Below are 24,893 nucleotides of genomic sequence, written 5' to 3'. Positions count from 1 at the left end.
CTGTAAACTGTAGCAAATGAGTAGTCCTCACTTGCATTTTAAATGTTCACATGAGTTTTAAGGAATTTTATACTGAATACTCTATATGTAGTGTTTTCTATACCTAGGATGAATTTTGTTTTGTAGTTCGTGGTGATTTTATTTTTAAATTGGGTGTCAAAAACAGGGCTAGAGTATGATATGAGTAGTCAAACTAGGGACTAGAAGTCCAAACTGCAGGAGTTTCTGGAATGGTAGTAATCACATGTTTTGTGCCTGTAGTGATTAGTTTACACTTCAGGTAAATAACTAGTCTATAAGTGGAAAATGTTGTCCTCTTTCTTTGCCTCCAGTTTCTTATGAAGTTGAAAGCTAGATTACATGCTGGGATATTGGATCTGTAGAAAACTAGATGCACAACTGTTTTACTTGGGGCAAATGTTGCATCTATTTCTGAGTTTGTTAATCACTTCTGTTCTGTGTCAACCCTAGCCAGAGCCTCTCAATTGAAACGTCTGTGGCAGTGTTGTAGTCTGAGGGCTCTTACAAACTTTGTAGTCGGTACTTGCATTTAGATCTCTGGAGTGTTAATATGCTGTACCCCCAGGATTTAGTAGCTAATCTTAATGACATTTTTTAACTTCCACAAAAATAATTATCTCTTATAAAGATCTCCAGATATTAAAGCCAGGAGGAGAGTATTTGATGTTATATTGGGGGTGAATTAGTTGACATGAATATTCTAATACCTTCCCTTGGTTCTGTTAGCAGTGGAACTATGAAAATAATCAGGTTAGAAAAACTGAGGCCCAGAATCATCTTGTGTAAAGATTGAGAAGAGATAATATACCACAATCAGTTTTTTTTCTGTAGTAATCGTAATGCAAAGTTGCTGTATATATACGCAATATATTTTACCAACAAAATGTCCTGAATATCCTTGGTTGCTTCTGTCAGGAGAACCTCCATCCATACTGTTATAATGTATGTTACGTAATATTGTCATACTTCTATTGCATCTAGAGAAGCTCACTGAGTTCTCTGTGTGACTGACCTTGAGCCACAGAAGACACTGGATACTCCTTGGAATCTGAAGTGTTTAATCTATAAGGGCAGCATTTGTCATCTGTATAGAATTTTTTTTGAATCACAGGTGCTTAGTAATTTGCCACTTGGAAGGGAAACTCAAGTGTCCAAGGAATGTAGTTTTTTCTCTTTTTTTCTAATGAGTGCAATCACCTGAAATTGCTTGTCCTTTCTCTTAGATTATCTCAGTCTTGTTAACTACAGTAACAATTGAGAAAGAGAAAATTGGATTAATATTAAAACAAACAAAAAAAACCTCCAGCAAACAACTCCGAAACACCCTACATCTCTGTATTCTTGTCATGGAGAAATCCTTAAAATATTTACATTCTGATTCCAAGATAAAAGTGTGAAAATTAGGGTATATTCTGCAGGGTCTAAAGTAAGCATCACTCTGCCAAATTCTCTTGCCATAGTAAAAGGGCAGCCTGCAAGGCTCAGGGCGCAGCTGTATTGAGGGGAACCACCGTCAATATGTGCACAGACACGGTTGTGACACTGAGCTGATTGTCCAAACTTTAGTAATACAGAACTGAACAGGATATCTTCAGACTCATTCCACTGGACATAGGCCTGCTTACAACTTCCAGCACAAAGTTTAAAAATGTTCTCAAAACAAAGATGGAGACTGAGATCTTTAATAATTCTAATTTCTTTAGCACTAACACAGCTCTAGGCACTGTAAATCTGAAGAGACCTGGGATCTGAGTTAAGGTGTAGTCTGTGATAAGGACTGATGTTTCTCTTTGACCAGTTCCCTCAAATCCCACAACTCTGGAGGCTCAGAGCAAACTTATGTTTGTTGAGTTAGGTGTTTAATTTATTTGTCATTTAGTGCTATGTACTTTCTCTTCTCTCTGCTATGTCATCCTAATGAAGGGCAACTCCTTTCTGACAGATGACACAGATGCAACCTCCCAAACAAACCAGCAAAAAAATAATGAGAACCCTGTGGTGCAACATTTTACTATAATACCAGAGTGGGTTCCTCACAGTCCCTGACCCAGTGTCTATCTGAGTTTCAGCCTGTGCTGAACTTGTATTCAGTACTGCTCTGGCCACGGCTGCAATGTGCATACAAACAGCTTGGCAAAGGAAGCAGTCAAACTATGTGTCTTACATTAATGATAAAATTTTATGATGTATTGTGTGCATGCATTTTTAATTCACTTTACAACTGAGAGTCTGAGTTCCTGAAAGGAAAATGAGGACAAAAAGGTTGAAGGGAAACTGAGAATTGGAACTCTGGCAGATGTCTGTATACAAATGATATAATACGTGATGGGGAAACAGTTACCTCCTTACTCCAGGTGTTATTCCAATATTCAAGAATGACCATATGTGCATCCATAGTAGGATGCAGATATAAACATTTTGTGCAAGATACTTTGTTATTTTAAGAGAAAAGGGGTACCTTTCAAGACTGAAGGTCTTGACAAACTTGAAAGTAGGCACATAACATGTACTTCATTAAAATTTTATATATTAAATCTAATGTTTTTTGAAAAGACGCTAAAATTGAAAAATGTGATGCTATGCGTTAGCTTAATTAACAGGTTTTTTTAGTTGTAAAGATTGTTTAGAAAGAAATTAAAAGCTGAAGTTTGTAAGATCATCATTATGAAATGAAGCTGCAAAGTCATACTTTCACAGCACACCACTGCCAAGTATGATGTTGTCCCAATGACAACAGCAATTTGCTTAACTATTTCTTGCTAACAAATCAATCTTAATTCTCATAAGGTCAAAATTAGGGACTAAAAATATGTAGTATGCTTAATGGAGTTTTATGTGTTGTATTAACTACTTACTGTTTGCTGATAGTACAATTCCACAAAAACCAGTGATCAATCATTTTCTGAGTAGTGTTTGCCTGAAAGGGATATCATATTTAGCAAGGTATGCTCTACTGACCCAATCATTAAATGAAAACAACATGCTTTAAAATGGTTCTAATGACTTTCATTGTTGTAAAGGGTTGCTTCAAATCAACCACAAGGTTGATATGTGTAGGCAGGTAATGACAAATAGTGAGGCGATCACTTGTCTATAAATGTTCTGTTAGAAATGTTACTTTGAAAATTGTAAACAGTCATCCTGCCTTTTTTTTTTTTTCCACAAAATGCCTAGAAATTGGGATTGTGTGTTGAGATTTTTTCAGGAACCAAAAGGCATGACCATAATCTTCAGGTTTTGTAGACACCTAAACTCTGTACATAGCCAGTGAGGTTTGAAGTATGCTCTTAAGGATAAGAATGTGGAGGCCCTCTGTTTCTCTATCCTCTTGCTTTGCAGAGAAGGCTGCAGGAAATTTTGACTTGCTTTGGTGCTGATTTCAGCTATTGGGTCTGTACTGGCTTAACTTTTCTAAGGAAAGTGCGAACTATTCACTAAGATCTATCATATTTACATGCATTGTAAAAATAAAATATTAAAATTCACATTTATATTGGTACATCTGTGTCAAAATTAATTTTTCCTCCTCATGCAAGTAGCTCATATTGATAAATTAGTTGTGCTTCAAAGTAAATAACTAAAACAAATGTTCCTCTTTTTTATTATGCTGTAAATCAATAAATTGGAGATTGATTTGCTTCTACACAATGACATGAATGTTTATAGTTAATTGAACATTGTTTTCTGTGTTTAAGCTTAGACTCATTTCAGTAAAAAGTCTCTGGGGGCTGTACTTCTACTAATGAACTGTATTCTCTGGGGAAATTATATATAAATAACTATTTTTTAATGATGCAGAGCTGAGCAGTACATCAATTTAGGCTGATATCCTCTATGGTGCCTCCAGAAACACATGAAATGGGAATTGATAATGTTATTTATAATCATGACTGAAGAAATGATGCCCCATTTTAGAAAATCTGTTGCAGGGTAAATGTAATGTCTGACTGTATTTTATCAGGCTGTTTCTAACTTCTGCTATACTCGGTTTATATCTTTATCTTTAAAGAAGTGTTATAATCTCTATTTTCATTGGAAATTAAGCTTGTTTTGATTAAAATTGTAGCTTGTGAGCTTTTTTTTTTGGTTGGTTTTTTTGTCTTATGAATCAAGACTTTTTACAAGGTTAGACCAGGTAATTTTGCCTGATGAGCTCAAAAATGGAGTTTAAAATAACAGTGAAGAAGAATACATGTGGGTTTTTTTCTAATGTATAGAACTGTAAATCTAAAAAGACTCTTTTTTTATTTTGCCACCTGTGTAACATTTCCTCCCAACTATTCCATAAACTGTTTATCTGTTGTTTTGTTATCTGTATCTAATTTGTGTCTTAGAGCAGGAATGTTCATCCTACAGATAAGCAAGTGATTCTCCAGTGGATAATCCTACTCCTGCTTTGCATCATGGGTACAAGTAGGAAGATGGATGAATTGTTCTTGGTTATAGCATCAGTCCCTTCCTGTCTGTATTTTCTGACCACGACCTGTCACATGCAAGAGTGCACATGCAGTTGTCTTTTCAGTACAGCGAATACTGTCCTGAAAAGATTGGTACAATTTACTGCTTCCCAGGAGGTGATGGCCTGGTTTGGAAATAAATAAAACAAATCCAACAAACCAACTAAGATGGAGCCCCAACCAACAAACCCAAGTCCTCCCTCCCCCAACCTTGTGGAAGGATCTTTGTCTAAATAGTTATTCTCTATGCATCTCTAAAGTTGCTTATTCTTTTCTAGGCAAAGTACTTTTCCCTTGTCTCTTCTGAATTACAACCTGTTTATTTTAGTCCATATGTGCAATTTTATTCAGTCATTCTGAAATCTAATCGTCTTCTCAAGTATTCAGTCCCTTGAAGCTTGATAATATTTTCCACTATAGATCAGGTCCATCAAATTCATCTATGTCATTAGTGAAAATACTGAATGGTATGAAAACAGTCTAAATAGACCCAAAATACAGAATACTAATATGAATTTCTACATGATGATCTTAGTAAAATACAGTTTTGCTAGTGTAGCTTCAATAGCTGATTTCTGAAAATGTCCTTGCAGAAGATTTATGAAGAATATTTTTCCTGAGTTGATTATGAGTCCTGAAAAATGTAATTTGAGAAAGGCAGCACTTGTTATTTTTTAAATTAATGGTTCAAACATCTTTGCACTTTGTTCTAGAAACATCCACCAGCAGCTGGATTCTCTTTGTATTCAGTGCTTTCAAATATACCCTTATTCAACATGTTGCTTTCATGAAAGCAACCAGCATAAAACTGGGTAACAACTAGCTCATATACTGTAGATTACTTTAGGTGTGATGAATACTATTGTTTCCTTGCCAATTTTCTTTTTTCTTCTTGTCTGCTTACATTCGTCTCCTTACATTTTAATCTTTGGTTTATCTTATTTGTGTAGTGTGTAACATATGGTCAATGACTCCATCTAAAACCTGTAATACAGAAAAATAACAAGAACAACCAGAAGAAAAACAAATGCAGGAAGGATAGAGTAACTATGTATTTTACCTCATCTTGAAATTAATTCTTCACCATTGCAAAGGGGGAGATTCTCTGGGCTAACAGGGCTTTCCTCCATAGTCAAGCAGATCTTTTATGCTATTCATATTTTAGATAGAAATGTGATTTAACATTGCTGTATGTTGTTTGATAAGGTTTCATACTGCTTATCTTTGGAGTCAGAATGTTTGTATTTTTTTATGATGATTCCAGGTGTTAACGTCTGACCTGGAAAACAAGGAGAAGCAGCAGGAAAAAATGCTGGACCAGCTAAAGGAGATACAGAATTGCTACAAGGCTTGTGAGAATAGATGTAGACAAACTGAACTCCAGTCTTCTGAGTTAACTCAACAGGTTGAAGAAAGTACCAAAGAAGCAGAACGGTATCTCTCTGAATTCAAGCACTCAGAGGCACTCAGGCTGGAGACTGAGAAAAAAAGAGAAGATTTGAAGGTGAGAGCACAGGAAGCCATCCGCCAGTGGAAGTTGAAATGTAAGAAACTGAGTCGTGAGATGGAAAAACAAAATGAAACTATCAATGACCTGATGGAAAAGAATAGTCAGGTAAGGTTGGTTGATTTTTTTTTTTTTTTTTGGTACTCTTTCCATTTGCTTTAGAAATGAAGATAAGGAGTTTATTTATGCAAACTGTGACTTAAATTGCTTTCTGCCTTAAGTTCTGGACCAAATTTTCTGGTAAACTGGAAGACAACTAATAGGTGGCAATATTTTTTAGCTATTATGGAGTTCCACATTCTCTTCTTTTTCTGGTATTTATTCCAGTTTCTTCACTTAATCAAAGCTTTCTTCTTGTAAAGAAGAAAATTTCTCTATGAATGCTGCTCTTACTTTTCAGGTATTGATTAACATAGTTTAGCTTATTTTTTAGTTAATTTTTGAGGATATAATGTGATTTTTTTTTTTAAAGCTTGGAATCCCACTGCATAATAACCCTCATTCAGCCTATGCTTTATCTCATGTAATGGACAGTGGTAAGATCTTTGAAAGAAGGTGTTTACTTTCACCATGTGTGTCAGATTGCTAACAGACCTTAATGCTGCTATGTGACCTTTTGCACAACTAGAGTACTTTTAGTTCTGTTCTGTATTTAAGCTCCTCTCAGACTCTAGGCTTAGTAATGACATCTTTTGTTGCCAGTAAAGACTACAGGTTCTGAAATATTATAAGGACTGCAACTCAGTTTGAATTTGATATTTGGAGGCAGAAAAATAGATATTTTTTTGTTTGAGAATGTGCAGAGATTTTTTAGCAAAATGGAGATTTTAGCCAAAAAAGGCACCTAACCTGCATTTGGGATTAGCATGCTGCTAACACCTACCATGCAGTTCCAAGGTTTTTCCATTGATCTAGTTAGAGAGTCTATGTTCCTTATATTTTTGTAACTTCTCTTTTCTTTTTTTTTAAATTGCTCTTCATGTGTATTTGGTTTCAGCCTCTGTATTTTTCAGAACTTGATATTTGAAAAGTCAGTTTGTTAAAATTGATCATGTCACATTTCTGGGCCTTTAATTTACCTTTGTTCAGTATGGTAAACCACTTATTCATCTCTTTTTCCTCCTATGAAGTTTCTCAGGCAAAAAATAAGGGGCTTTTTGGGTTTTGACTTAGAAGAATTTCCTGATTTCTTCAGCTTCTGACACTGCTTTAAAGACAAACACTCACATCAATGCTAATGCTGATCATTCTGTCTTGGAATAGTAGTAGAAACCATCATTCTGTTGGCAGTGAGTCTGTGGGTCTGTATTTTTCAGTGGCTGGGTCAAAAGTTGCTTGCTGCTATAGTGGCTAGTACAGTGCTAAGCTCCATGATGTGAGCTTTAATCTTAACTCACATGCTCTGCTGGTGCAGTCTATCATATTGTATGGCTTTTGTTTTTATAACACTTCCCTCACCTCTTTTCGTGTATTTTCTCATAGCATTCATACAATTTAGGTTACTAAATCTGATGGGCTTGAGATGTCTTCATCCTCTGCTTTGTCCTGCTCCAAGATTGATGTTTTCAAGGAGTACGTGGAGTGCAGTATTGGATTTCTGTATTAATCCTCTGTTGTTTCTGATCCAGTAACCTGTTTGGAGGCTTGTACATGAATGTATGAGCATGGTCAACGCACAGGAGAAGCCACGATGGGGCTACTACTGAGTTGAAATTAATAAACTCTAGCAGAACTTAACTGTGATTCCTGGGGTTGCTGTTTCTCTCCTGAATTGCCTATCATATTCCTTACTTTTTATTATTATTTACTCTATCCATGCTCCAACAATTCATTCCATAGTAATCTTGTTGTATTGGTTAGCCTGAGCGCTTGTCTGGGGAAATAAGGTTTGCAAGCATTTAAGAAGATGGTCATCTGTTGCCTAGGAAAATGGAGTTTTTAAGGAAAGGAGGAAAACCTGAATCATTTAGAAATCATATGTGTCTATCAAATGGACAAATAAGAAGCAAAAAGTAGAGGCAAGTTATTAATCAGTAGCAGTAGATCTCCAAAAGGTTCTGAAATCACTGTTCATGTAAATGCATGGACAGGTCTTTGTAGTGGCACTTGATAGTGCTGTCCACATTGAAATTTTCTTTGTTACATGACTCCTTGCTGTGGATTTTACCACTTCTTTCTTATAAAACAAATACATTCAAATGCTAAATGCAGTCACTTTGTTTTAAACCCCTTTGAAGAAATGCTGTCTGTATTAGTTCTTATTTTTAAAGTCGTCACCATCTTGCCAACAAATTTGAGGTGTCAGTGGTTAAGAAAGTTTCTTTATTTGAGGATATGTAATATCAAATGAACTGTGTGCCATTGTGGAGGTTACAAACAATATTTCATGTTCTCAATACGAAGTTGTAAACAGTTTCCGTATGAGGATATAATCAATCTAGATGCAGCATTTATTATAAGATTTGGGGAACTAGATGAACATAATTTAGGGAGCTTTGAAATATACAGACAACTAGCAGCTGAGACAAAATTCTGTAAAAATAAGTCATAAAGAAAAAGAAGAAATGGCAGTCTGTTGTCTTTGATTTCTGTAAGAGGACACCAAAGGGTTGATGGCAAATTTTCAAAATTGGGTTGCAATCATAGCTTGCAATTTTATGAGATATTCCAAATATTTGCAGACAATGGGTGGGCTATAGAAAGATGGGTTAGGTTTCATTCTTTTGGAGATACTGGGATAATTTGGATAAAGTTTTGCCCATGTGGTTGTCCTTGATGTTGGTTGACACAACATCTTGTGTCTTTTGGAATGAACTTTTCTTTTAAGTATGGGATGTAGAAAACAGACTTACACTCAAAGCAAGTCACTTACAGGTTTTATTTTGAAATGTTACTGGGTTTTGTTTTTGTTTGGTTTTGTTTTTGTTTGGTTTTGTTGTGTTTTTTTTTAGCCAAATCTTTCAATTAGAATTACAGTTTTAGGAAAGTCTTTTTGTTTGGTTGGGTTTTTTTCCCGAAAAAAGGCATGATGGTCATGACCCCATGTCCTCAATTTATTATTTTTGCATTTTGCTTTGCATTTCTTATTTTTCGTGTAATTGCAAATCGTCTTATTATTTTTAACCTGCATACTTTTTAACCCGAATTGCCTTTTTATTCTGGATTATTTCAAGTAATTTTGCTATATCCATAAGAAATGGGCACTGTTTGTAGATGTAGCGGAAATACTTAGTAATAAGTCAGTATAAAATTTATTAAACCAGTTTGAAGAATCCAGTAGTTTGTGATACATCAGAACAGATTGCCCAAACAGGTTGCAGAGTTTCCCTCACGGGAGATATTCAAGAACTGTCTGGACTCAATCCTGTACAATGTGCTCTAGGATGACCCTGCTTGAGCAGGTTGGACCTAATGACCCACTGTGGTCCTTTCCAACCTTACCCATTCTGTGATTTTGTGGCATTTGTAATATAAAATATATCAATATTGGAAAGAATACCCAAACCTTTAAGCTCCTTAGGAAAACAGTAGGATTTGTATTACATTTGTCTGATTTTTATTTTGAAGATGACATCTTCATTTCTTGGCTTTGATGCATGAGCGAACCAAGCTTTTAACTGCTATGAATTCATCTACTGATTAATTCATCAACTGTAGTTTCAAAAAAAGTTAAAGTGGATATACTTCATGTATGATATTTTAGAAAGTAAACAAAATAAATCAGTATATGGAATGGACCTATAGGTAAGATGTGTGTGACCAATAGTCCTCCCTGTATTCTGCTGTAATACCTCATTTCCTCCGTCTTGCTAATTAGAGGAACCGGTAAAAAAAAAAACAAAACTCTTCTCAGTCTGCAAAGAGAGTGTGTGAGAAGCAGGGAATTAATGAAAACTATCCCTGTTTGTGAGGCTAGATAATTTAAGGACAAGTACAAATTTGAGTTGGGGACCCCTGGTGGCCTAGTGGTTAGCATGCGGCACTCTCACCGCAGCGACCCAGGTTCGATTCCCAGTCCCCCGGGTAGATGGAGCCCGTTAGCCCTGTGAGGCCATCCATCTATGAGAAGGTCACTCTAAACAAACCTACGTCCTGAGGACCTCACTGCCATTGTCCAAGCTTGCTTGGCCCCGGCAGATGAACCTTAGGATTAAAGGGTGGGCTCAGTTCAGCGCAGGCTGTGTCTCACCTAAAAAATCCATTGCGCAGGCTGGAAAGGTAAAAAGACCTTTCCCAAAAATCTTCGTTCGCGAAGACTGGCCAACTACAAATTTGAGATCACACATGTTCTGTGTCTAAATTTAAAGAAACACTGAATAAATTTGAACTGAGTTCATGACAAGACAATTTTTGTATTTTCACAGAACAAAGTATGTTAATTGTTCCTTAGACATTCCTAATGTCTAAGGACATCTGTTGAACAATTATCTTTAAGGACTTAAGGTCACAATGGATTTCTTTTTCTTATTTCTTAGGCCCTCAAAGAAAAGGATGATCTCAGAAGTCAGCTTCTCTCAGCTATACACCAAATAGAAAACCTCCGGAAAGAGCTGAATGATGTGCTTACAAAGAGAGCCCAGCAGGAAGAACTCCTCCACTGTAAAGAGGTAAAACTGAATGAAATGAAGTCACACGAGGTATCTCTTGAAGAAGAGATCAAAGAAGTTCAAGGTACTGTAAAAAAATTGGAGAATGAGTTGAAAAAGCAAGTCTTTCTACAAAATCAAATGCAAACTGAGAAGGAACACTTGAAGACAGAACTTGCAACTATTAACTTGATCCATAAAAAAGACCAAGAACGACTCTTAGAAATGCAAGCAGATGTAAAAAATTTAAGCTCTGTACGTGTGGAACTAACAAACAAAATAGCAGAAGAGGAGAAAGTCAAAAAGGAATTACTTAAGAGCCTCTCAGATCTCCAGAAACAGCAGGAATCTAAGCATGAAGAGATGACTTCAGCTAACAGGCAGCTGAAGATGGAAAGAGAAGTTCACCTACGGGAGTTGGCAGATCTTAGATCAGAGTTACAAAATGTCAAAATCAAACATGAACAAAAGGTTCAAGAACTCATGAAACTCCTTAAACAGGAAAAGGAGAATTCAGAGGCTCAAATTGGAATCCTAAAGGTACTTATTGTGAAGAATTCCAATGTCAGACTTCCCCCCCACCTTCGTACACACCCCCCACATGCCCCCTACCAGTGAATGATGAAGATAATAAAGTATGGGCTTTAATACACTTAACACACATTTTATTCCAGGCTATCATAAAAGCTTAAAGTTCAGGATAAAAAATGTAACAGTATCAGTTTTAGGTCAAAATCTTAGTTCAACAGTAGTGAAATAGGTATGTCTGTGATCACAATGGAAGGAAATATATGAGGCTGTAATGTTTTAATACGGTAATTGAGTGAAGTCTCAGGTGACTGAAAAAAAAAGGAAACATTGTACCCATTTTTAGAAAGGGTAGAAAGGGGGACCCTGGGAACTACTGACCTGTCACTCTCACCTCTGTGTCTGGTAAAATCATGGAACAGGTCCTTCTAGAACCTATGCTAAGACACATGGAAGATAGGGTGATGATTTGGGACAGCCAGCATGGTTTCATCAGGGGCAAGTCCTGCCGGACCAACTCAGTGGCCTTCTGTGATGGAGTGACTTCATCAGTGCACAACGGAAGGGCTGCAGATGCCATTTATCTGGACTTCAGTAAAGCCTTTGATATGGTCCCCCGCTGTAAGGCTTGATATGCACACAGGTAACCCCAGGCACCTGTTTTAAAGAAAATTTATTTTTACCGTCGAGAACACTGCAATACAGCTGGCCTAGAAGGCAAAGGTGGAAACCCATTTCGGTGCTTTTATAACAACACCTTTTGCATGCGCAATAAAAGCCCAGGCTGAATTCTTCCCCTGGGCTTTATGGCCTGCCTGGCAACCCTGCAGGGGCCTCCAGGCATGTCTGTGAGAATTTTATCACTTGTAGCAAGGGAGTTACCTCTCAGCAGACAGATAATGAGAACATCATAGCACCCTGCATGAGAATTAATTTCTTCCCACGTAAAAGCTTTTCCCTGGGAGCAAAGATTTCCTTGAATGGGTGCTAAGCTCTCCCTCCTTGATATTTCTCCCGAAGGTCTTCTGCTCCTATAGCCACATCCTTCTCTTTAAATTGGGGAGAGATGGATTTGGTGGGTGGACTGTTAGGTGGGTAAGGAATTGGTTGAGTCCAGAGAGCAGCTCAGAGCAGGCTCAGAGTCCCAATGGACATCAGTGACAAGTGGTGTCTTTTCTGTATTTGGACCAGTGCTGTTAAATATCTTCGTTAATGACATACGCGAAGGGACCAAATGGATCCTCAACAAATTTGCGGATGTCACCAAGCTGAGTGGTGCAGTTGACACACCTGAAGGATGGGATGCCATCTAGAGGGACCTAGGGACAAGCTCAAGATGTGGGCCCATGGGAACCTCATGAGGTTTAACTAGACCAAGTGCAAGGTGCTGCACCTGGGTCAGGGCAGCCCCTGGTATCAATGCAGGCTGGGGGAGGAACAGATCGAGAGTGGCCCTGGTGAGAAGGACTTGGGGGTGCTGGTGGATGAGAAGCTGGACATGACCCAGCAATATGCACTTGCAGCCCAGAAAGCCGATTGTATCCTGTGCTGCATCAAAAGAAATGTGGCCAGCAGGTCGAGGAAAGTGATTCTGCCCCTCTACTCTGATCTTATGAGACCCACCTTGGAGTGCTGCATACAGCTGTGGGTCCCCAGCACAGGAAGGACAAGGACCTGTTGGCACAAGTCCAGAGGAGGGTCACCAAGTAGATTAGAGGGATGGAACACCTCTCTTGTAATGAAGGCTCAGAGAATTGGGCCTAGGAAAGAGAAGGCTTTGGGGTGCCCTCCTTCCGGTATCTGAAAGGAGCCTACAAGAAAGATGGAGAGAGACTTTTTACAAGGGCATGTAGTAAAAGGACAAGGGGAAATGGCTTCAAACTGAAAGAGAGTAGGTTTAGATTAGATATTAGGAAAAAATGCTTTACTGTGAGTGTGGTGAGGCATTGGAACAGGTAGCCCAGAGAAGTTGTGGATGCCCTATCTCTGGAATTGTTCAAGTCCAGGTTTGATGGGGCTCTGAGCAACATGGTCTGGTGGAAAATGTCCCTGCCCATGGCAGGGGAGTTGGAAGGAAATGATTGTTAATGTCCCTTCCAACCCAAACCATTCTATGAGTCTGTGATGTTTAAATTGCATAATGCAGAAGTACTGTCATTGTATCTGGAAATACTTTCAGAATGTGAATAGAAATGATGTGTAACTCTGGTTAAGTTTAATTTTGAGAGTTGTTTTTATTTCAAAAAGTTTTAGAATTACCCATATCTGTACAATTTCTCAGAGAAGTGTTTATATAGTAAATGATGAAATATAGCATTTTATTAATGAGAAAGCAAATTAATGTCTTTAGTTTGTATCATTTACTTCTGATATAAAGCTATTGCTTTGGAAAGAAAACAAGCATTTTAGTGGCTTTAAGTGCTCTGAATAAAATTGAAAAGTTAAGTTGAAGTGATCTAAACTGCACAGTTAACTGTCAACAGCTGTGTAAGTTTACATTGCACTTCTATTGAAGCAATTTTGATTACATGGTTAAATATATATGTAGATGTTTATAATAATAATATTAAATTTTATAGTTATTTTAATGGAGGTGTTAGTTTTCCACATAAATTGTAAATTACCAACATGTTATGAGTGCACTTCTGAAGCACTGTATATATATATAGTTTTCACCTTAGTCCCATTAAATTACAAATTTGCTCATGTCAAAATTCTATCAATTTAATCATAAAAAAGCTATAAAATCCTTAATCAAAGCTTAAGTAATTCATGATCTACTTCATCATAAGTAGTGCAAGCATATTTTTCCTTTATATTCCCACAAATATACTTGTTAAAAATGCATCTTTCCTACATATTTTGCAGCTATGAATTAACATAACTTAGGATATTTAGTTATTTAATATACCATTAAAGATATAAGATATAATATACTGTATATGGATGTAAGAATTGACAGTAATTCTTAAGCAGCTGGTAACACAGAAACCATTTAATGAAGATAGCAATAAAAAGAAAACTAGATGATTGTTAGTGGAAGGGTCATTAAAACCAAATATTTTGACAACAGTGTTTAACACAGAGGAACTTAATTTTTCATGTGTATAGCGTTATTTAAATGGTCTGTCGAAATATGTGTTTTGTCTTTGACAATGACTCTGAAATTAAGAGCGTACATTTGACAGGGGAGAGAAGGAAAGTGTATTTTGGGTGGTAGAAAAAAAATTGGTTGATTGTGACTGTATTCTTTTATGAAATGGCAAGTCTTACAGTAAGGACCTTGATATTTTACTGATTGTCGAACCTAAACAGAATATGAAAAAAATTAACTTCCTTATTTCATTTACAGTGCCATGACTTTCCCAGAATCCTAAATCTACATACATTTTTTTAAGAGCAGAGGGTTTGAGGGAGATGAATTTTCTAAGATATTAGAGTAGGCAACTTTTTTTGAAGTATACAAAATGATAATGCACAAGATTCTCTTGATTGAGAGAATCAAGATTGTAAGTAAAACAAAAAAGAACATTATATCCATCTGTAGGAAGATCTGATGATATGATCTGATGAGAACATATCATCCTGCAGGTGATTTTGTTACTTTTTGTCTGAACTCATCATTACATGGCAATTGGATTCCAATTTTATGGACATACTTTTCTTCCAAATTAAGGTAAACTTAAATGCATTTTATCTCTTTTTTTCTTCGTATTTAAATATTGTGTGGTTAGGGTAGAATTTAGGGAAATCCAGCAGAAAAGGTTGGATTTTTTTTAACCTATTATCCTGGGGTTTTTTTGGGGCTGGTGTAAATTTTTTTACCCAGCAACCAATTGTGTTTTACAGTAATAATCTTGCCCTTATGCCTCAGCCTCACGCAACCTTTGTTACTGTTTTTGGAAAGGAACATACATTATCCTATCCAAAGATAGTTATAGCTTTAAAAAAAAAGGTCATTTGGGAGACACTTGAGGAATAAATGGAAATTGAAAATATTTGTAGGACCCAAAGCCTTAAACTTAAAAAAAGATGCATTTATGAATTACCTTCAGGAAATCAAAGTATAGAGCCCTGTGTTTAGAGGACTAACTGCTGCATAGGTTGTAAAAAGAGGTGACTTTTGATCCTTGCAGTTCTTGCCTCCTCTGTATGGTAGTTTCTGCCTCCTTTTACTTGGTTCTCTGTAGTGCTGCACTGGATTGAAAAAATATTACGTAGTTAAGTATTTTTGGGGTAGTAGGGAAGGTACCATAAGAATAATATATGATGCAATAGAACTGGAGAAGAAAATAAAATTTTGTATGAGATGTCAGTGTTAAGAAGGATCTTAGTGTTTCATTACTGAGGTTCTGGGACTTTAGCTTTTAATTCAGCTTCTGTTAGAACATCCCAAATGATTCTCAACCAATACCCCTGTGATGTCTTATTTATTATTTAAAATGATAGGTACACTAGGCATAGGAAAGTTGTTTGCTTAGTGATCCCCATTTGGCTATGTGCTCAGAAGCTCTGAATCTATCCCCTAATTTTACAACATATGCTTTAAAAATACCCTTGTTTTCTTAGAATGATGACATGCAAAATGTCCTTATGCCTGACAGTGTTGAAGTATCTGAAGTATTAATCTTTAAGGTTATATAGAGATGTGTATCTATACACATAAAATTCTGTACATATATTTCTTTTTCAATTGTTTTCTATACATTTTCTAAGTGTCTAGTTCTTATTTTCCTGAAGATTGTCAGATGTGGAAGTTGGATTCAATAAAGATTAATTAAATTATGTCACATCTGCCTTGTCCATGCTGAAAATTAATAAAATTTAACTTTGTCCATTGTGTCTCAAAGGTAATACAAGTGAGGAATTTTGTTCTTGGATTGTCTCCGTCTGCATAGACATTATAATGCAATTACCTTTGGTAGGAATTGAAAAGTTGATTTTGTAAGCATATTCACAGAAAATGTTTTGGGCACTGCAGGCTTGTCTTTGTGGTCATAAGTCTTTGTAGACCTTGGATGCCAAAGTTCTTTCTCGAATTTTCCTTCGAAACAGTTTTTGTACTCTGTTAGCTTCAGCATCTAAATTAACTCATAAAACCTCTCTCCTTACCCTTCTTCCTCAGAGGAGTTATATTTATAGTGTAATTGGGAAATAGAATTTTTGTTTTTCCTCAGAAGGGAATTTACTTCGCAGGTTTATTTGTGTGTAACTGCATCCCACAACTTATCTAATATGAAACTGGTTTTGAGTAATATGTATGTTAATTTGCTTCTTTGTTTTGTGGTTGGGGTTTTTTGTTTGTTTGGTGTTTTTTTTTTTTTTTTAATTTATTTTCTAGATATTCTAGAGAATTTTTCAAGCCTGTAATTTTCAGTCAGTTATCTTTTGCACTAGAAACAAATATACTTTATTCACTCACCCTTAGGGCTTTCAAGGCCCTTAAATGTTTTCTTCATTTTTCTCTGCAGTGTTTTCATGAACGTCATTAAACCTGCACAATAATAGCATTAAACTGACACAATTTTAGAAATTAAAAATACTAAATCTTTGCAGTTGTTTTCTTGCAGATACAAATTCAATATTAGTTCCTGAAATAAAATGATAGTTTTAGACTTTCTGATTCCAAATTACTTCAGTAATGGAAAAGTTGCATAAATACTAGGCTTCTCAAAGTGATGTAAGCTGATGAGTGTAGCAGAGTTGAAATGCAGAATCTGAGACTTCTGTTTACTGCTTTTAAGACACTATATGGTTCTACAACTCTATGATACATATTTTCCATGTTCAGATAAGTGATTGCACTTAATATAACTTAAATGTAAAAAATTAAATTGAGTTATCATTCAGTAATCGTCTTCCACTGATTTAAAACTTTAGAGTCTGGGTATGTTTTAAAATAACCCATAGAGTGACTTTGTAATCTGTTTTCCCTTTACTATCAGATGGAACTTTTAGAAGAGAAAAACATAGTTAAGACTCAGTGTCGACAACTGGAGAAGATTAAAGTTGAGTGTGATAAATTGACAGAAGAATTAACCCAAAATGAAGAAGAAAATATAAAACTAAAACGGAAATGTGAGTTTGTAAAACAAGAACTGGAGAAAAAGGTAAAGTTAACTGGTTTTAACCTTTGGTCTCTCTGCTAATAAATACCTAAAATAAGTGATGGATTATATAAATAGATGGTAAATTTAAATTTAAAAAAATACATGTATGTATTAAAGAATATACCCAATCATACTGTAGTACACAATTTCAGTATAAGTGAAAGAAGACAAAACTGCTATGGCTGAGTTATGAGCTGTATCCTCGAAAGATTCACTAATGTTATTTAGTACTTAAAATATAAATCCTGTTCCTGCCTGATATCTAATATAGGTTACTAACAACTGTTTAACCAACCACTTCTTGTTTTCTTCACATTTTTCTTAAAGATGCAGTGCACTTATGAATAATTTAGAGCTAATTTGAAGTAGGTAAGCAATGTAAGTGCAGTAAAAGAAATTCTAACTAATGTTGGGGTGGAGGATTTTTGTTTTTTGAAGTATGGAGATAGAAAAATCTTAAACCTGGCATTTCTTTAGCTTGTTAAACTAATAGGAAGTGGTTTAAAAGCTCAACTTGTCAGACTAAGAAAAGGTACCTCAAATGAAAATTCAAAATATGTATTTTCTAGGTTGGCATTTTAGTGCTAGAATATCTATTATTCAGGAAATATGTTTGTAGAAGTGTGCATAGGCTTCTTTAGTCGGTTGTGAACTAGCTCCAACCTTACCTAATGTTGGGAAGATACAGTTTGTAGACCAAGTTTTTATCTCTGAACTGAAAAAGAATGGAGAAGCTTTTGAGAACACAATCCTCTTATCTCAACCTTTGAAGGTAAACGCAAAAGGAGAGTTCTACTTGATTACATTAATTGGTTAACTTAAGAAAATATTTACTGTTGTGGTTTTGTTGTGGATTGTCAGAAGGAGTGTTAGGATGGGGTAAATAATATCACCTCTTGAGAAATCTCAAACTAGCATAGTGGCATTGACATGTGATGGACTCTGTTCAGTGAATAATGAGATAACATAGAATACTGACACTGGAAACATATATAATATGATCCTCTAACTTTCAGAGTACTGATGTAGGTCAGAACTGCTATTTCAGCTGTCATTTTCATAGTACAGAAATACTGAAATCTGTGCATCTTAAAAATCTTCAGTTTGAAAAAACTACTAATTCAAGTATTTTTGTGTTAATTAAATGAAAAAATCAGACTGTTTATCAGGTATGTGTTTTCACATTTGTAGGTCACCTGTATTAAAAACACCTATTTTCCTAGTAGAAGTAACACCTATGCATAAATATGTATACAACCTCATGAAAGGAGGTAGCAAGGAAGGTGTTGATCTCTTCTCCCTAGCAGCAAGTGATAGGACAAGAGGAAATAGCCTCAAGATGTGCCAGGGGAAGTTTAGATTGGATATTAGGAAAAATTTATTCACACATTGGAAGAGGATTCCCAGGGAAGTGGTTGAGTCACCATCCCCGGAGGTATTCAAAAGATGTAGATGTGGTACTCAGATGTGGTTGACTTGGCAGTGCAGGATTTGCAGTGAATCTAATGATCTTAGAGTTCTTTTCCAACCTAAATGATTCCATGATCCCATATGTATCCCATTCACAGAACCTGTATGTTAGACATACCTAGCTCCATGTTGGTGTCTCCTAAGAGCAGTGTGTGAAGATTTCCAACAAATACACTTTAAACAGTTGTACCTTGTCATTGTGAAGGTCCACAATTAATAAAGTTTCATAATTATTATTCTTGCTCTTCTCACCATTCTCAGTGCACTTGCATACACTAAAATATTCCTGTTAAAGTGTTTGCCCTTCACTGCATCCTCCTGATCTCTGCAGCAGACAGGTGTGTTTCAATATCACTTTTTCTCCCAAGATGAGGGTTTTTTTAATATTAATTACAATGCATTATTCAATGTTTTGTATAATCTGGCAGAAGCTTTGTTCAGTTTTACATGGTGGCTCTATCACAGATATAAAAGAAGTGAATCTGAATTTTAGAAACATATGTAACATATTTAATGAACGTTCTGACATTAGATAACTTAAAATGCTTTCCTTAGTGCTACTCACTGTCCTATAAGATATTCTTTGAGTAGTTTTCCTTTGAGAGCACACTGACTGGCAATAAAATTTACCTTTAGGGATCTTTTTTCTGATGATAGAGATTAGATGCTTGTAACTGGTTCATGGCAAAAGATAATAAGTATTTGTTATGGGCTCTCTTTCTACTGTGAGAAGGAGATTTGTAATAGAATGTCTATTTTTGACTTTGAAAATAAGTTTTTTGATTGTTGAGTTTGGATTTGGTAGCAGTTTCTTCATAACTGATTTACAAGAGAATAGGGAGAATCAAGAGAAGAACTTATGAGTGCTACTAGAAGGTATTGTTTTTCTGTGGCAAGGAATTGAATTTTGCATGAATGAGTATATTGTGATTATAAGATTGAAAGATATATTGCTAATGATGTATGTTATATTACTAATGCAGTAATTTCTCTTTGTTTTGTTTTTCCTCTTTCACTCCAGGAAAAACAGATCAGCAATGAGGAAGATCATTTGAGAAAGATGAGTGAGGCCAGACTGCAGTTTAAGGATCAGCTGCGTCACTTAGAAATGGAACAGCAATCCATTCTCTCCATGATAGGAAGTGAAATTGATTCTGCTTGTGAAATTTTTTCTCGGGACTCTGTGGAAAAATTCAAAGTAATTCTAAGTTTTAAGTAGGCTGCAGGCTTTGTTATTTTCTTAATGAAATTTGTAGTAGAACTTGTATTCATTGTTGTCACCTGTCATTTAACTGTATAGATAATTATGGACAATGGAATTACAGATATTTAGGTGGTTTGGAGTGACATTGCTAGGTATTAGAATGGGATTCTAGGAAGATCTGTTCATATATTACCAGTACTGCTTTCTTTTGCAATTTCTTTTTTAATAGTTCTGCTTTTGCTTTTGTGAAAGGACCTTACATCAGACAGAGTTTTGAGGCAGGTTTTCCTAGGCCATGTTCCTAGAGTTGGGAAGTCCCCAAGGAAGACCTAAAATGCATTTAAAGTTGGGGGAAAATGAAAGAAAAGTGTTGTTAAAATTCATTTAGATGCTTTGTTTTTTAAGTAGAGAAGTAAATGCTGGAAATGAAAAGAATTTATAATCTCCTCTTCTGGGGAGCAGGTCCTTGGATCCAGAAAACTCTGACTCAAATTTTCAGGAAACTGGTAGCTTGCTGTAATTTTTTCTTCACTATTTTATTACTTCTTCTGCAACCCCTGTCTTCCTCTAACTTTTCTCCTGACCATTCTGGTTTGCTCCCCAGGTACAGAAACCACTCTTCCTCCCTGCACATAATTCTACAAGACTAATCCTCTTAAATCAACAGTGTACATTGCTGAGAATAAAGAAAGCAGAGTCTGACTCAGCTTGTTGCCATACTAAGTAGCATTTTGGACATTCACAAATGCTTGACCTGGTGGCTTTTTCCAGAGTACACTCAGATTACATCTTTTTCTATTTTGCTGTTTAAACAGAGGATACTTTGTAGTTGCTGGTCACTTGACTGGGCTGGGCTGCTTTTCAAATAGGAATTTTTCACCATTGACACCATTTCTCCACTTACCTATGGAGCTGGGATGTTGCACCACAAAAACAGATGAGAATTCTAAGAAAATGTATTTGATAAACAAGCTTTCTGCTCTGTATCCTTACATAAAAGTTTTTTTTTTTTAATTAAATCTTTGTTATCTGCTGTAGTTGCCAGATGCTTGATCATTGAACCATGCCTTTTTGGACTTGCTTCCCACCTCCTGCTGAGTCTTTGGCTTCTGGATAAAGTTTTGCAGATCTCTGTTGATACAATTCTTCTTATTTATCCCCTTTAAGTTTTGACCACTGGCAAACTTAAACCGGTTTTGAATCTGAATTTTTGACTAGACAGCTAATGTGAAAACAAATGTTAAACAGTTTTGTGGTGCCTGGTATGATTTTTTTTTTTTAAAGAAGGTAAGAAGCTTCCTTTACTGTATTTTCCTCTGCCCAATACTTTAGATATTGGCAAGGTTTCTAAAAGGTTTCATACAAGTTCTTTGCTTCAAGAAGTTGCCACTGCAACTGAGGTGAGCAATGAGGAATTTGATGGATAAATACTTGTATTAAGAGAAGTTAAATACTAGGCTTAATCTTCCCTGACAAAAAATGATTTGTTTGATTAATATCCAGTAAGCAGAAAACACTTTCTCCTTTCTGTGTCTCATTCCCACTTTTATGACTATTTCTTTCTCTCATTCTTTTCCATAGGCAATATCACTTACACCAACAGTTCTGAATGATCCTCATCGCTGGTTAGCAGAAACAAAGGTAATAGTCAAACCTCCTGAAATTTTACTGAATAAGCTAATATCCAACAGTTGTGCAGCCTGAAGTAGTGGGAGGCATCCCTGCACATGTCAAGGAGTTTGAACTAGATGATCGTTAAGGTTCTTTTCAACCCTAACAATTGAGTGAGTGGATGAGTCTGTGAATGGATGGGTCTGAATCAGTTGAAAGTGTGTTTGAAAAGGCACTTAAAGGGTAAAAGGAAAAATACAAAAACATTCTTTTGGCAATAATTCTGATATTCCCAGACTGTTATTTCAACTGATGGAATAATTTTCCAAATTTTTCTATCAACAAGAAATAGCTGTCTCTATAGCAAAATAAATAACAATGTTGTTTTCAGAAAAAAATGCATTGAAGTAGCTGCAGTGATAGCCTTTAGATCTGTTTCAATTATTTTCAGACAATGAAAACATGAGAATGTAGTTGTCAGGTTAAGTTTCTCTTGCAACATTATCACAAGGCGAGAAATTATTTAAAATAAGGCTGTTATTAATTAAATCTAAAAGATATTAGATTGGATTCTTGGGAAATGAACTATTTTCCTTTCCTCTTTGTTTGAATCTTTTGAATCCTATAATGTCTGTGCAAACATGCTTGAAAACATCTTCAAGGTGATGACTGGTAACTCATAAATCTTGCCTTTCAGTTTGCAGCTTTCCTTTAGCTCCCCCAACTCACACATATAAACACATTTCTTATCCAATATCTTTTAAAAGAAATAAGTTTCTCATGATCAAGGGAGATCACAAGAAACTGTGGAAGACAGCTTCAACTTTTTTTTTTCCTTCATATGAAAAGGTCAAAGCCACAGGAGAATTGACCTAAGGAAAAAAAATTGTAAATGTTTGCATGTAAGAGAATTTAAGGTTATTGTGTCAGACTTGTAGACCAAGGAAGACTACCACTAGATAGAATAGATAAAATTAGATTTGAAGGTGAAAGGTTATGCAAGAAGTATTTTCTTCATTTGAAAAAGTGACAGACATATTATTAAAAAGAACTTTCAAAGAGCACCTAGAATCATTTGCGTATGTTTCTCACCTAAGTTCCTTTAGCTGCCAGAGGGAAGTCTAGAATGAATGACTACTTAAAATTCCACTTTTATTTTCTTTTGGTTTTAAATAGGCAGTGTAAAAGTATTCCATTTGATCACTTCTAGATTTACTATATTGATCATGACTTTATCGATGAGCTCTTATTTTTCTCCTCTGTGTGAACCTTAAATATTAACTTCTGCTGACCAGAAAGGATTGATGTCACTTTTTTAGAATGGATAAATGCTTTAAATTCTGCCAACATGAAATGGAGAGAGAAAGGTATTCTGAAAGGAAGCAGTATCTCTTGGTGTCTGTGTGTGCACTAGTTCAACTGGAATTTCCATACCTACACTAGGAAATTCATGCTTCTGATTTAAAAAGAAATAAAATCATATAAAAGAAAATCAGTGTATTGGTTTTTTCATATACAATTATCAACCAAAATATGTCATTTGAGACTATTGAAGGTCAACATATGTTCTCTTAATATCTCTGAATGTCCCCTTCTATTGTTATTATTATTCAGTAATAGGTACAAATTACTAATCTTTGACTCCAAAGATAATTTGATCAGTGAACAGTTGTGTCCTCTTATTTTCATTAGAATTCTTTACTTTTTATTGTCTCTTTTTTAATGTAGACTAAGCTTCAATGGCTGTGTGAGGAGGCAAAGGAGAGAGAAAGTAAGGAAAAAAAGCTGCGATGCTACTTACTGCAAAGCCGGGAACAGCTCCAGCACTTTACACAGATGAAGGAGACTGAACATCAGTCTCTCTTTAAGCAGATAAAAAACCAAGAAAAACTTTTGGAAGAAGTTCACAGAGAAAAAAGAGGTATGTTGCTAGTTCCATTTTTCATTTTTGTTAAAAAAAGGGAGAAAGAATTTAAAAATTGTAATTCCTATGGGACATTCAGATATATTTAATCAATTAGTTATTGCAAACTGTAATTTTATAATCTGCTAGTGGTAACCAAGAAAAAAGTGAGGGGTTTTTGTTTTCCCTTGCTGACAAAAAAATGCAAACCAGTACAATGGCTGAATAACACAAGAGTTCGCATCATGCGCAGTGGATATAAAAATTATTTTTCAACGGTACCATCTGAGACATTCCATGACCTGGGCAAAGAGGAATTACACAAGAGTCTGAGGCAGTGTGAATTAGACTGCTGTTTACATAGCTCCCTGTGTCATGGTACAATCTTTGATTGTATTCTATTACCTCAGTTTCCAAAGGAAGGTGTTACCTCTCAGGTTTTCTTCTTGTGTTTTCTTTAAAAGGCTTGTTCTGGCCTTTATTCAGGGCTCCATACTGATATGATGGGACAGAATAAGTACTCTCTTTAATAATTTTGGTAGTTGCCATTTTATGTTGACTCTCAGATGAGAGTAAACTTTTAGTAAGGGTAGTTACAGCTTCTAGTAGCTGACTTATTATTCAAAATGTTTTATGAAATGTAACGAAAATAAAACAGCTACCTGGTTTGGACTGGAACAGAGTTGATTCTCTTCCTAGTAACTGGAACATGCAGTGTTTTGGATTTAGAATAATGTTGTTAGCACACTGATGGTTTAGTTGTTGCACCCTAAGTCAAGGACTTTTCAGTTTCCCAAGCTCTGCCAGTGAGCAGGTTCACAAGCACCTGGGAGGGAGCATGGCCAGGACAGCTGACCCAAACTGGCCAAAGGGATATTCCATACCACAGAACATCATTCCCAGTATATAAACTCAGGAGAGTTGTCCAGGAGGAGCCAATCACTACTGACGAATGGGCTGAGCATCACTCAGCGGTGAGCAGTGGTATAGTGCATCACTTGGGGTGTTTCTGTTTTTATTTCTAGCTTTTTTGTTGTCTCCCTTTTCATTACAATTGTATTATTTTTATTTTATTTTGTTTTATTATTTTATTTTTATTAGGGTTTTATTTATTATTTATTTTATTTCAATTCTTAAACTGTTCTTATCTCATCCCGGGGGTTTTAGCTTCTTTCTTATCCTCTTCCCTATCCCACCAAGTGTATATGTGTGTGAGCAGTTGGCTGCATGGTACTTAGTTGCCATCTGGGGTTAAACCACCACTACAACAGTAGTAACAAATAAAAACATTCTTGTAAATATTTTATAGAACAATGCAGGTTATTTGTTTTAAAAGAATAAGAAAATTCTGTCAAGATTTTCTTCCTCCAATTACAAAAAAGTTAGAAAGAGAACGTTTTGATCTTTCAAGTTTGAATGTTTCTATTATTATCCTTCATTTGTTTAAAAAGATGACACCCAAACCCTTATATGACAGTAATAGTGCTTTAGTGTTC

At 35.7% G+C, this 24,893-nt stretch overlaps 1 protein-coding gene across 2 annotated transcripts in view; it reads left to right on the top strand.

Annotated features, from left to right (window-relative positions):
* The window catches only part of CEP128 (centrosomal protein 128), a 110,756-nt gene that overhangs the window by 32,685 nt on the left and 53,178 nt on the right, over positions 1 to 24,893 (top strand). For both annotated transcript variants that reach the window (XM_027672930.1, XM_027672935.1), the window contains 6 exons: positions 5,743 to 6,093; positions 10,461 to 11,111; positions 17,045 to 17,209; positions 19,701 to 19,877; positions 21,465 to 21,524; positions 23,223 to 23,415. In XM_027672930.1, the coding sequence (XP_027528731.1) occupies positions 5,743 to 6,093; positions 10,461 to 11,111; positions 17,045 to 17,209; positions 19,701 to 19,877; positions 21,465 to 21,524; positions 23,223 to 23,415 (1,597 nt within the window). The remainder of the gene's footprint in view (positions 1 to 5,742; positions 6,094 to 10,460; positions 11,112 to 17,044; positions 17,210 to 19,700; positions 19,878 to 21,464; positions 21,525 to 23,222; positions 23,416 to 24,893) is intronic.

The sequence above is a fragment of the Neopelma chrysocephalum genome, unplaced genomic scaffold, assembly GCF_003984885.1.
Source record: "Neopelma chrysocephalum unplaced genomic scaffold, ASM398488v2 Primary Assembly neopelma1_24, whole genome shotgun sequence".
Classification (NCBI taxonomy): domain Eukaryota; kingdom Metazoa; phylum Chordata; class Aves; order Passeriformes; family Pipridae; genus Neopelma; species Neopelma chrysocephalum.
Note: the sequence above shows the minus strand (reverse complement) of the source record. Positions and strands in the feature narration are given on the sequence as shown.